The 14158-nt window shown below is 44.3% G+C and overlaps 1 protein-coding gene across 2 annotated transcripts in view; it reads right to left on the bottom strand.

Annotated features, from left to right (window-relative positions):
• LOC110532696 (rho guanine nucleotide exchange factor 25) overlaps nt 1-14158 on the bottom strand; it is a 94999-nt gene continuing 80841 nt past the window's right edge. The window contains exons 14-16 of one of the 2 annotated variants that reach the window (XM_036988725.1): nt 12361-12605; nt 8658-8807; nt 1-2491 (exon numbers count right to left, since the gene is read on the bottom strand). In XM_036988725.1, the coding sequence (XP_036844620.1) occupies nt 2360-2491; nt 8658-8807; nt 12361-12605 (527 nt within the window). In that variant the 3' untranslated portion in view covers nt 1-2359. The remainder of the gene's footprint in view (nt 2492-8657; nt 8808-12360; nt 12606-14158) is intronic. The other variant, XM_036988726.1, reaches the window with a different exon arrangement.

The raw sequence follows: 14158 nt of genomic DNA, 5'->3' as shown, positions 1-14158 counted from the left end.
AAAATACATAAAAATAGGCAATTCTTAATTAAAAAGTTCACTTTATTTAATATAATACAACAGATTCTATTCCGTCAAATATGTCATCTTTATAACCCATATCTCCGCTCTTTAGTCTATATTCATTTCAGGACTGGTATTCCTTCATATTTAAGTCACATGCACAAACTGCTAGATCAAAAATTGCCATTGAAATATGACAGTCTTCACTGTTTAACTTTACAAACGGCACCCCGTAGTCATGGAGTACTCTGGGTTTGTATGAGATGGTGTTCTGAATTGAAACAGTCACGGTAGGGCTCTCCTCCGTGCTGATATTTGAAATAGATTTAGCTAGAGGTACCATTGCAACTCGAAGCCATTGATCTTTGGTGCAGACGTCTTGTTAGGCTACTATCTGGATGTGGAAGCCTTACTGGTCATAGAGAGGAATTAACCAAAAGCGGACATGCTAGATGTCAGACTCTTCTCTTATTGTCTCTGTTTACAGTAATTTGCTTTGATTAATAGGAGGAAAGGTTGGGAGTGGAAATGCACAACATCACAACTACATGTATTTGATGTGTTAAACACAACAGTTGGTAATAATATTGTAGTGGCAATACGTACTGAGGTATTTGACGTCTCAAAAACGTCCGTTTTTTCACACATCTTATTTTGATGTGGACAGAGGATGCAGAACTTTTTATCCATAATGTCAACTGACACAATAACCCAAGTAGTTAGCGGTCTCTAAACTGTCCTCCTTTATCTAGAAGAATAGATGTAAGCTCGAGCCAACAGTATGGTGTGTAGTAGTGTGCATTAGCAAAAGCCAGATGATTAAATACAGCAGAAAGCTGTGGCACATCAACATTGGACTTAACTGACAGACGACTGTGTGACATCTTATTTCATATTTCAACACAACCCATTAATGTCTCCTAGGACGTACCTAGAGGACGTCAAGAAAATATACATTTGAAAAATCAGTTGGTCTCTATCCCCAAGCATTGGTATGGCCATTTCTCTGGCCACATCTTCATAGTCCTGGCTCGATTCCTTCCTCTCCTCCCATCCTCTCCTCATCTCTTATAATTCTCCCCTTTCTCTCTGACGTTTAGCGAAAGGATTTAGGCAACGGACACAAGGGGAAGACCTCAATTACACACTCCTTCCGTCCTCTCTCTTCTTCTCTTTCTCACAACTAATTGGATGAGAAAGCCAGAGGTCCATGCCCTCTGAACATTTCCACCAATGGGGTTTGAGATTGAGATGAGGAGAGAGGATGTGAGGTGTATGTGATTGAGAACTTACCTAGGAATCCATCTGTATCTGAATCTGAGGAAAGACTGAGACTGAGTGATGCCACGCCTGCAGAGTGCCTCCAGGGGGCTCCCTCGCCCCTTTCTATTGTGGAATATTCAGATCAAACAAGAGCCAGCTTCGGTCAAACTGAAAAAGAGAACATGGGAGTCCTCTCATTCTCGTCTTTTTTGAAACACTGCGACAGGAGCAGAAAAGCTATTTTCTATAACAGATTAATCCAAACTTCTACATATGTACAGATCAAATGTATTAATCTAGCTGGCATCCCCTCTCTCCTCAATGTCTACTAAAGCAACATAGTGTACTGTAGGCCCCGTCGAGTGGAGGAATGATGACATGTTTCAACAATGGCCTGAAAATACAAATAGTTGTCTTTATAAAGGAGGGATAGAAGAATCCAGCAGTGTGAGAGAGCTGAGAGAAAGAGTCGTTCAGATCTACACTCCTTTTCTCTTCAGGGTGGAGTTCTTTAATCTGCATGTTGGCACAAGAAGAGCAACCGCCTATCCTGTACACACGCACAAACGCATTTTACCGACATGCAGTATGTACACACTTCTCCAGTAACCCCCCCATGGCATTTCCATGTGAAGAAATCCCTGGCCTGTAGATAGACAGTACAGAAGATACTGTATAGAAATTCTCTAACAATAAAACAAGCAAAGTCATCAGTCCCCATAATACCTGATGTCCATAGAGTTTTCTTCATACAGTCAGCCATCGCATCATCTGTCTGGGTGCTACACGTCTTCAACCTGGCATCACATGATCAATGATCTAATGACTGTTTATCATTTCAGCCCATACTGTATATTCCATTAGAATCCTGGGATATTTTTCTCATGATGCCAGTGAACCATCCTGTAACAGTCTGAAAAAGCAGCCTCCATCTAGTCCTTGCTCCATAAAGAGAGTCATCCATCCATCTTCAAAAGTTCCCTAAAGTTACAATAGCATCAACAGACGTTAGGCCTAGATGAGGTCCCCTGCTTCTCTCTGCACTAGCTGTGGAGGTCCATGACCTCTCAGTTTTCCTCCTATCGGTCACGGTTCATAGGTCATCTTCATTGAGCTGGGCCAGGTTGCTGGAGCGCCGTCCAGCCGAGGGACCAGAGATGGATACAGGAGGAGGTCCAGCCTCACCAGGCAGCGCTCTGCTACGGCAGCCCTCTCCTGCTCTCTGCTGGGGGAGAGGAGGAAACTCAGATTAAAATACTTTTTTACATGAAATGCTGATAGATTGAATGAAATGTAACCTAAATAACTAGTACTAGGTTAATGTTGTTGTTTTTCTCTTGAACAGATGCATATGCCTTACTATAGCCATTGTGGTAGAAATCTAGATGTCAGAAAATCTGTTCAGGGGAAATGTTAAAGAACTAAGATGCTTAGCAAATGAGTCACCATATCAGCAACAGCCATTTGTGTTGTTTTTCTTCTTCTGTTAACAATATCAGTCACAACAACACAATGTGGAAATTCCACCATGAGAGAGAACAATTAGGCCATTGATAGGCATCTCTGACTTTCGGACTTGCTTCTCTGGGTCAGCCTCTTTCCTGTTTGTTATGTACCCATAGGCCCCATGCAGCCCCGAGGAAATACATAGAACAGCAAACCAGCTAGTCAGAACCAATGTTAGTCTGTCGGCACCACTCACTAAGTACCAGAGATGGTCTGTATTAGTGAAGACAGAGGGTTGTGTGGTTCATGGTTGGTCTGAGACACTCAACAGTGGTCAACAACAGGATACCTATCTAGCGTTATTGTTCCCCAGTCTGAAAGGAGAGAAGGATGATGATGATGAGTTGTGGCTAAATAGAGCAATTAGTGTACAGCAACACACCTCCAATCTGTGGTTCTTCATATTGTTTCAGACAAAACACCTCTACAATATTCCCAATGCTCTTTCATTCTGAAGAATAATTATGTTTTCTGTTTCTGGCCAACAGGGGGAGTAGTAGCCTACCTCTCATTTTGATGCAGATTCCTTCTACTTAAATTCCTCCTCTATTCCTGTACAAATCATTCGCGTTTACTGAACCCTTTCAAATTTTAATGAACGTAAATGAGCGTATAATAATTATAATTATATGAACCATTATTAATTATTTCTCTAAATGTTCTTGACATGGGTGATAGATCATGCCTATAAGACATACAATAAAACTAGAAAGCAGATTGAAATGTAGTGATGTGTAAATTATATAATTACATTTCAGCATGCTTTCCATAACAAAGCAGGGGAATAGGTTCTAGGAAATGTAACCGGCCTCTAGTTTTGTATCCTTGCATTTGTTTATTTCTGTGTGTGTGGTGCGTGCTATGCATGCTATGTGTGTGGTGCGTGCTATGTGTGTGGTGCGTGCTATGTGTGTGGTGCGTGCTATGCGTGTGGTGCGTGCTATGTGTGTGGTGCGTGCTATGTGTGTGGTGCATGCTATGCATGCTATGTGTGTGGTGCGTGCTATGAGTGTGGTGCGTGGTGCGTGCCATGCATGCTATGTGTGTGGTGCGTGCTATGTGTGTGGTGCGTGCTATGTGTGTGGTGTGTGCAATGTGTGTGGTGCGTGCTATGTGTGTGGTGCATGCTATGTGTGTGGTGCATGCTATGTGTGTGGTGCGTGCTGTGTGTGTGGTGAGTGCTATGTGTGTGGTGCGTGCTATGTGTGTGGTGCGTGCTATGTGTGTGGTGCGTGCTATGTGTGTGGTGCGTGCTATGTGTGTGGTGCGTGCTATGCATGCTATGTGTGTGGTGCGTGCTATGTGTGTGGTGCGTGCTGTGTGTGTGGTGCGTGCTATGTGTGTGGTGCGTGCTGTGTGTGTGGTGTGTGCTATGTGTGTGGTGCGTGCTGTGTGTGTGGTGCGTGCTATGTGTGTGGTGCGTGCTGTGTGTGTGGTGTGTGCTATGTGTGTGGTGCGTGCTGTGTGTGTGGTGCGTGCTATGTGTGTGGTGCGTGCTGTGTGTGTGGTGCGTGCTGTGTGTGTGGTGCGTGCTGTGTGTGTGGTGCGTGCTGTGTGTGGTGCCTGCTATGTGTGTGGTGCGTGCTATGCATGCTATGTGTGTGGTGTGTGCTATGCGTGTGGTGTGTGCTATGTGTGTGGTGCGTGCTATGTGTGTGGTGCATGCTATGCATGCTATGTGTGTGGTGCGTGCTATGAGTGTGGTGCGTGGTGCGTGCTATGCATGCTATGTGTGTGGTGCGTGCTATGTGTGTGGTGCGTGCTGTGTGTGTGGTGCGTGCTGTGTGTGTGGTGCGTGCTGTGTGTGTGGTGCGTGCTGTGTGTGTGGTGCCTGCTATGTGTGTGGTGCGTGCTATGCATGCTATGTGTGTGGTGTGTGCTATGCGTGTGGTGCGTGCTATGTGTGTGGTGCGTGCTATGTGTGTGGTGCATGCTATGCATGCTATGTGTGTGGTGCGTGCTATGAGTGTGGTGCGTGGTGCGTGCTATGCATGCTATGTGTGTGGTGCGTGCTATGTGTGTGGTGCGTGCTGTGTGTGTGGTGCGTGCTATGTGTGTGGTGCGTGCTATGTGTGTGGTGCGTGCTATGTGTGTGGTGCGTGCTATGTGTGTGGTGCGTGCTATGCATGCTATGTGTGTGGTGCGTGCTATGTGTGTGGTGCGTGCTGTGTGTGTGGTGCGTGCAATGTGTGTGGTGCGTGCTGTGTGTGTGGTGCGTGCTATGTGTGTGGTGCGTGCTGTGTGTGTGGTGCGTGCTATGTGTGTGATGCGTGCTGTGTGTGTGGTGCGTGCTATGTGTGTGGTGCGTGCTGTGTGTGTGGTGCATGCTATGTGTGTGGTGCGTGCTGTGTGTGTGGTGCGTGCTATGTGTGTGGTGCGTGCTGTGTGTGTGGTGCGTGCTATGTGTGTGGTGCGTGCTGTGTGTGTGGTGCGTGCTGTGTGTGTGGTGCGTGCTGTGTGTGTGGTGCGTGCTGTGTGTGTGGTGCGTGCTGTGTGTGTGGTGCGTGCTATGTGTGTGGTGCGTGCTATGTGTGTGGTGCGTGCTGCTTGTATGTTTGCATGCGTCCTTGCTAGGGTTGAATAGTTTCCCGGTATTTTACAGAAGTTCCATCCCGAGAATAAATCACTTTTCTCCCAGGTAACCTGGCATACAGTGGGGCAAAAAATTATTTAGTCAGCCACCAATTGTGCAAGGTCTCCCACTTAAAAATATGAGAGAGGCCTGTAATTTTCATCATAGGTACACTTCAACTATGACAGACAAAATGAGAAAAAAAAATCCAGAAAATCACATTGTAGGATTTTTAATGAATTTTTAATGAATTATTTGCAAATTATGGTGGAAAATAAGTATTTGGTCAATAACAAAAGTTTATCTCAATACTTTGTTATATACCCTTTGTTGGCAATGACAGAGGTCAAATGTTTTCTGTATGTCTTCACAAGGTTTTCACACACTGTTGCTGGTATTTTGGCCCATTCCTCCATGCAGATCTCCTCTAGAGCAGTGATGTTTTGGGGCAGTTGCTGGGCAACACAGACTTTCAATTCCCTCCAAAGATTTTCTATGGGGTTGAGATCTGGAGACTGGCTAGGCCACTCCAGGACCTTGAAATGCTTCTTACGAAGCCACTCCTTCGTTGCCCGGGCGGTGTGTTTGGGATCATTGTCATGCTGAAAGACCCAGCCATGTTTCATCTTCAATGCCCTTGCTGATGGAAGGAGGTTTTCACTCAAAATCTCACGATACATGGCCCCATTCATTCTTTCCTTTACACGGATCAGTCGTCCTGGTCCCTTTGCAGAAAAACAGCACCAAAGCATGATGTTTCCACCCCCATGCTTCACAGTAGGTATGGTGTTCTTTGGATGCAACTCAGCATCCTTTGTCCTCCAAACACGACAAGTTGAGTTTTTACCAAAAAGTTCTATTTTGGTTTGATCTGACCATATGACATTCTCCCAATCTTCTTCTGGATCATCCAAATGATCTCTAGCAAACTTCAGACGGGCCTGGACATGTACTGGCTTAAGCAGGGGGACACGTCTGGCACTGCAGGATTTGAGTCCCTGGCGGCGTAGTGTGTTACTGATGGTAGGCTTTGTTACTTTGGTCCCAGCTCTCTACAGGTAATTCACTAGGTCCCCCTGTGTGGTTCTGGGATTTTTGCTCACCGTTCTTGTGATCATTTTGACCCCACGGGGTGAGATCTTACGTGGAGCCCCAGATCGAGGGAGATTATCAGTGGTCTTGTATGTCTTCCATTTCCTAATAATTGCTCCCACAGTTGATTTCTTCAAACCAAGCTGCTTACCTATTGCAGATTCAGTCTTCCCAGCCTGGTGCAGGTCTACAATTTTGTTTCTGGTGTCCTTTGACAGCTCTGTGGTCTTGGCCATAGTGGAGTTTGTGAATGTTTGAGGTTGTGGACTGGTGTCTTTTATACTGATAACAAGTTTAAACAGGTGCCATTAATACAGGTAACGAGTGGAGGACAGAGGAGCCTCTTAAAGAAGAAGTTACAGGTCTGTGAGAGCCAGAAATCTTGCTTGTTTGTAGGTGACCAAATACTTATTTTCCACCATAATTTGCAAATAAATTCATTAAAAATCCTACAATGTGATTTTCTGGATTATTTTCCCTCATTTTGTCTGTCATAGTTGAAGTGTACCTATGATGAAAATTACAGGCCTCTCTCATCTTTTTAAGTGGGAGAACTTGCACAATTGGTGGCTGACTAAATACTTTTTTGCCCCACTGTATGTATTCACCCCCTTTGTATGAAGCCCTAAATAAGATCTAGTGTAACCAATTACCTTCAGAAGTCACATAATTAGTTAGATTTCACACAGGTGGACATCAATTAAGTGTCGCATGATCTGTCACCTGATCTCAGTATATATACACACCTGTTCTAAAAGGCCTCAGAGTCTGCAACACCACTAAGCAAGGGGCACCACAAAGCAAGCGACACCATGAAGACCAAGGAGTTCTCCAAACAAGTCAGGGACAAAGTTGTGGAGAAGTAGAGATCAGGGTTGGGTTATAAAAAAATATCTGAAACTTTGAGCATCCCACAGAGCACTATTAAATCCATTATTAAAAAATGGAAAGATTATGGCTCCACAACAAACCTGCCAAGAGAGGGCCGCCCACCAAAACTCACAGACTAGGCAAGGAGGGCATTAATCAGAGAGGCAACAAAGAAACCAAAGATAACCCTGAAGGAGCTGCAAAGCTCCACAGTGGATATTGGAGTATTTGTCCATAGGACCACTTTAAGCCGTACACTCCACAAAGCTGGGCTTTACGGAAGAGTGGCCAGAAAAAAGCTATTGCTAAAGAAAAAAATAAGCAAATAAGTTTGGTTCGCCAAAAGGCTTGTGGGAGACTCCCCAAACATATGGAAGAAGGTAGTCTGGTCAGATGAGACTAAAATGTAGCTTTTTGGCCATCAATGAAAACGCTATGTCTGGCGTAAACCCAACACCTCTCATCACCCCGAGAACACCCTCCCTACAGTGAAGCATGGTGGGGGCAGCATCATGCTGTGGGGATGTTTTTCATCGGCAGGGACTGGGAAACTGGTCAGATTTGAAGGAATGATGGATGGCTCTAAATACAGGGACATTCTTGAGGGAAACCTGTTTCAGTCTTCCAGAGATTTGAGACTGGGACGGAGGTTCACCTTCCAGCAGGACAATGACCCTAAGCATACTGCTAAAGCAACACTCGAGTGGTTTAAGGGGAAACATTTAAATGTCTTGGAATGGCCTGGTCAAAGCCCAGACATCAATCCAATTGAAAAGCTGTGGTATGACTTAAATATTGCGGAACCCATCCAACTTGAAGGAGCTGGAGCAGTTTTGCCTTGAAGAATGGGCAAAGATCTCAGTGGCTAGATGTGCCAAGCTTATAGAGACATACCCCAAGAGACTTGCAGCTGTAACTGCTGCAAAAGGTGGCTCTTCAAAGTATTGACTCGCTTTTGGGGGGGGGTGAATAGTTATGATTTCTGTTTTTTTGTCTTATTTCTTGTTTGTTTTACAAATAAAAATATTTTGCATCTTCAAAGTGGTAGGCATGTTGCGTAAATCTAGTGATAAACCCCCCCCCCCCAAAAAAATATATTTTAATTCCAATTTTAATTCGCAAGCCACTGTAATTTGCTAGTTCCGTTTCACGCCATGCTGGTCATACAAATATTGTTTTATAACTTACTGGTTTCTCGCAGTTATTTATCATGAGAAAAGGGAGTGATTTTGTCCGGTAAATCCCGGTAACCGGGTTATGCAAACCCTAGCCCGTGCATGTGCACATATGTGTGTGTGCGCATGCATCTGTGTGCTTGCATATGTTTGTGTGTGTGTGTACGTGCATAGACCTGTGTGCTATACAGCCCGTTGGACACAGCTTGGCACTGCAGGGGGGTTTGGGTCCTGGAGTAGTGAGACAGGCCAGACTGCTCAGTGAAGGCTAGCTGGATGTGAGACTGAGAGACTGTTGTCTGGGAGTTCCTACTGACCAGAGGAGACTGCAAACACACACACAAAACCACACACAACACAACTAAACATCAGGTACTGAGAACTGAGAGCAAACAAATTATTGTTCATCTTTATTGTTACATGAAAAAAGTTTGTCATGAGATCTCAGATTATTTCAGATTTTCAGATGAGGATATTAATTAAAGGATTCCCGATCTAGACATGTAGTGTGGATGTTATGTAATCTGTAGTGTGGATGTTGTGGTCTATGTAATGTAGTCTGTAGTGTGGATGTTGTGGTCTATGTAATATAGTCTGGAGCGTGGATGTTGTGGTCTATGTAATGTAGTCTGTAGTGTGGATGTTGTGGTCTATGTAATGTAGTCTGGAGCGTGGATGTTGTGGTCTATGTAATGTAGTCTGTAGCGTGGATGTTGTGGTCTATGTAATGTAGTCTGTTGCGTGGATGTTGTGGTCTATGTAATGTAGTCTGTAGTGTGGATGTTGTGGTCTATGTAATGTAGTCTGTAGTGTGGATGTTGTGGTCTATGTAATGTTGTCTGTAGTGTGGATGTTGTGGTCTATGTAATGTAGTCTATAGTGTGGATGTTGTGGTCTGTGTAATGTAGTCTGTAGTGTGGATGTTGTGGTCTATGTAATGTAGTCTGTAGTGTGGATGTTGTGGTCTATGTAATGTAGTCTGGAGCGTGGATGTTGTGGTCTATGTAATGTAGTCTGTAGTGTGGATGTTGTGGTCTATGTAATATAGTCTGTAGTGTGGATGTTGTGGTCTATGTAATATAGTCTGTAGTGTGGATGTTGTGGTCTATGTAATGTAGTCTGTAGCGTGGATGTTGTGGTCTATGTAATATAGTCTGTAGTGTGGATGTTGTGGTCTATGTAATATAGTCTGGAGTGTGGATGTTGTGGTCTATGTAATGTAGTCTGTAGTGTGGATGTTGTGGTCTATGTAATGTAGTCTGTAGTGTGGATGTTGTGGTCTATGTAATGTAGTCTGTAGTGTGGATGTTGTGGTCTATGTAATGTAGTCTGTAGTGTGGATGTTGTGGTCTATGTAATGTAGTCTGTCGTGTGGATGTTGTGGTCTATGTAATATAGTCTGTAGTGTGGATGTTGTGGTCTATGTAATGTAGTCTGTAGTGTGGATGTTGTGGTCTATGTAATGAAGTCTGTAGTGTGGATGTTGTGGACTATGTAATATAGTCTGTAGTGTGGATGTTGTGGTCTATGTAATATAGTCTGTAGTGTGGATGTTGTGGTCTATGTAATATAGTCTGGAGCGTGGATGTTGTGGTCTATGTAATGTAGTCTGTAGTGTGGATGTTGTGGTCTATGTAATTTAGTCTGTGGTGTGGATGTTGTGGTCTATGTAATGTTGTCTGTAGTGTGAATGTTGTGGTCTATGTAATATAGTCTGGAGCGTGGATGTTGTGGTCTATGTAATTTAGTCTGTAGTGTGGATGTTGTGGTCTATGTAATGTAGTCTGGAGCGTGGATGTTGTGGTCTATGTAATTTAGTCTGTAGTGTGGATGTTGTGGTCTATGTAATGTAGTCTGTAGTGTGGATGTTGTGGTCTATGTAATATAGTCTGTAGTGTGGATGTTGTGGTCTATGTAATGTAGTATGTAGTGTGGATGTTGTGGTCTATGTAATATAGTCTGGTGTGTGGATGTTGTGGTCTATGTAATGTAGTCTGTAGTGTGGATGTTGTGGTCTATGTAATATAGTCTGGAGCGTGGATGTTGTGGTCTATGTAATATAGTCTGGAGCGTGGATGTTGTGGTCTATGTAATGTAGTCTGTAGTGTGGATGTTGTGGTCTATGTAATGTAGTCTGTAGTGTGGATGTTGTGGTCTATGTAATATAGTCTGGAGCGTGGATGTTGTGGTCTATGTAATATAGTCTGGAGTGTGGATGTTGTGGTCTATGTAATGTAGTCTGTAGTGTGGATGTTGTGGTCTATGTAATGTAGTCTGTAGTGTGGATGTTGTGGTCTATGTAATATAGTCTGGAGCGTGGATGTTGTGGTCTATGTAATGTAGTCTGTAGTGTGGATGTTGTGGTCTATGTAATGTAGTCTGTAGTGTGGATGTTGTGGTCTATGTAATGTAGTCTGTAGTGTGGATGTTGTGGTCTATGTAATGTAGTCTGGAGCGTGGATGTTGTGGTCTATGTAATGTAGTCTGTAGTGTGGATGTTGTGGTCTATGTAATGTAGTCTGTAGCGTGGATGATGTGGTCTATGTAATGTAGTCTGTAGTGTGGATGTTGTGGTCTATGTAATGTAGTCTGTAGTGTGGATGTTGTGGTCTATGTAATGTAGTCTGTAGTGTGGATGTTGTGGTCTATGTAATGTAGTCTGTAGTGTGGATGTTGTGGTCTATGTAATGTAGTCTGGAGCGTGGATGTTGTGGTCTATGTAATGTAGTCTGTAGTGTGGATGTTGTGGTCTATGTAATGTAGTCTGTAGCGTGGATGATGTGGTCTATGTAATGTAGTCTGTAGTGTGGATGTTGTGGTCTATGTAATGTAGTCTGTAGTGTGGATGTTGTGGTCTATGTAATGTAGTCTGTAGTGTGGATGTTGTGGTCTATGTAATGTAGTCTGGAGTGTGGATGTTGTGGTCTATGTAATGTAGTCTGTAGTGTGGATGTTGTGGTCTATGTAATGTAGTCTGTAGTGTGGATGTTGTGGTCTATGTAATGTAGTCTGTAGTGTGGATGTTGTGGTCTATGTAATGTAGTCTGTAGTGTGGATGTTGTGGTCTATGTAATATAGTCTGGAGCGTGGATGTTGTGGTCTATGTAATGTAGTCTGTAGTGTGGATGTTGTGGTCTATGTAATGTAGTCTGTAGTGTGGATGTTGTGGTCTATGTAATGTAGTCTGTAGTGTGGATGTTGTGGTCTATGTAATGTAGTCTGTAGTGTGGATGTTGTGGTCTATGTAATGTAGTCTGGAGCGTGGATGTTGTGGTCTATGTAATGTAGTCTGTAGTGTGGATGTTGTGGTCTATGTAATGTAGTCTGTAGCGTGGATGATGTGGTCTATGTAATGTAGTCTGTAGTGTGGATGTTGTGGTCTATGTAATGTAGTCTGTAGTGTGGATGTTGTGGTCTATGTAATGTAGTCTGTAGTGTGGATGTTGTGGTCTATGTAATGTAGTCTGTAGTGTGGATGTTGTGGTCTATGTAATATAGTCTGGAGCGTGGATGTTGTGGTCTATGTAATGTAGTCTGTAGTGTGGATGTGGCCAGAGCCCATTCCAGTCCAGCGAGCTAAACAGGGACAGCAGGGTCTCTTTGTTTTTGGTCAAACAGAAGCAATGTGTCTGACAGCTGTAGGTCACTGATGTGTGTGTGTGTGTGTGTGTGTGTGTGTGTGTGTGTGTGTGTGTGTGTGTGTGTGTGTGTGTGTGTGTGTGTGTGTGTGTGTGTGTGTGTGTGTGTGTGTGTGTGTGTGTGTGTGTGTGTGTGTGTGTGTGTGTGTGTGTGTGACTGGAACCCTTACCACTGGCAATGTGTGTGCCCTTACCTCCCGGGGTGTGTGTCTGTGTGTACAGTTTGAATGTGTGACCTTACCTCCTGGGGTGTGTTTGTTTCGCCAGGTCCCTGGGGGCAGGTTCCCCCCTGGCTGGGCAGGTAGAGGGTGGGGAGGGAGGTGTTGTACGACAGGAGGCAGGGCAGGCACTGGCGGTCGATGGAGGCTGAAGAGTGGGGGCGCAGGGGGCCGCTGGCCGCAGACAGGGGGGCTCTCATGCTCCGGCCCAGGCTGTTGGACTTGCTGTTACTCTCCCTCCGCTGGTACTCAATGGGAGACTGGAGGGCTGGATGAATGAATGGTAGAAGACGGAGAGAGAGGACTTAGATTAGGCAGCTTTTTTATTTTTAAAGTGTTTTTTCTATGTTCAAATTATTAGCATTGGAAATTGTAGTTTTATGGTGTGTGTAAGTCGACTTGATACTGAACTGCTTTTGGCTAACATTACTGCTCAGCAGAGGTGTGGACTCAAGTCACATGACTTGGACTCGAGTCAGACTCGAGTCACAAATATGGTGACTTGCAACTCGACTTTGACTTTAATACCGATGACTCGTGACTTAACTTGGATTTGAGCCTTTTGACTCGAACTGACTTGATACCCTCCCCAACCCTCCTCAACCCTCTCCAACCCTCCTCAACCCTCCTCAACCCTCTCCAACCCTCTCCAACCCTCCCCAACCCTCCCCAACCCTCTCCAACCCTCTCCAACCCTCCTCAACCCTCTCCAACCCTCTCCAACCCTCTCCAACCCTCTCCAACCCTCCTCAACCCTCTCCAACCCTCCCCAACCCTCTCCAACCCTCTCCAACCCTCTCCAACCCTCCTCAACCCTCTCCAACCCTCTCCAACCCTCCTCAACCCTCTCCAACCCTCTCCAACCCTCCCCAAGCCCAAATATAATGTGCTATTAAATAAAGTGTGCAGAGCATCAACTCTTCATTTAACGGATTACAGTTGGAATCGGACAGCAGCCAATCAAATTGTGTTAGCTGAGAAAAAGTTCCGCGTGGCAGTGCAGAGGAATGTCAGCAGGTGAATTCAGATGGAGCCCTTGGAAAGATGACACCCTAAATTCTACATTTCAGACATAAAGATGATGCTGTATCAACAAAAAACGGATTGCAACTTGCAAAACATGCAGGGAGAACTTTACAGACGGAGGCGCAACAATTTCCAACTTTGTTTGACATTTGAAGCTGCACAAAGAACGGTACATTGTGGCTAATATAGCCGACAGCTATATATAACTTTGCTAGTGTAGCATGTAGGCTAACGTAACGTTAAATCAAGTCAGTCAGTGCGGGAACGTGATCATTGCACCCAAGATTGAGCTAGAACTGGCTAGGCAGTTGGTAACCTAAATCCTGCCTGATGTTACTGCTGTTCCTAAAACCATTGACATACATTAGCCTATTGTAACCACACACAGAGAGGGTGTGTGTGAGTGTAAGGTTGGGCGATTCTGTACAAGCCAACATCACCCGATTGCACCACAATCCTCGATCGGAATGGGAGGGGCGGGTCTTTCTCATGGCTACCCATGTATTTTTTTGAAAAAAAATGGAAAGTAATGAACATATATATTTGTAAAAGCATTCATGACTTGCGTAAATGTAATGTACTAACTTTTACTCTTGTTAAAAATATGAAATACTATTACATTTGGCGAAGAGCACATTATGACTTGTTTAGGACTCAAAACTCAAAGTTTAGGACTTGGAACTTGACTTGAGACTTGTCGGTCTTGACTTGGGACTTGAGGGCTAAGACTTGAGACTTGTGACTTGTAAAACAGTGGCAAGAAAGCTGAAAGGTCTAAACATCAGACGTGTGACT

This window comes from Oncorhynchus mykiss, chromosome 9, assembly GCF_013265735.2.
Source record: "Oncorhynchus mykiss isolate Arlee chromosome 9, USDA_OmykA_1.1, whole genome shotgun sequence".
Taxonomy (NCBI): Eukaryota; Metazoa; Chordata; class Actinopteri; order Salmoniformes; family Salmonidae; genus Oncorhynchus; species Oncorhynchus mykiss.
The sequence above is the reverse complement of the archived record's forward strand: the minus strand, read 5'-3'. Positions and strand labels throughout refer to the sequence as shown.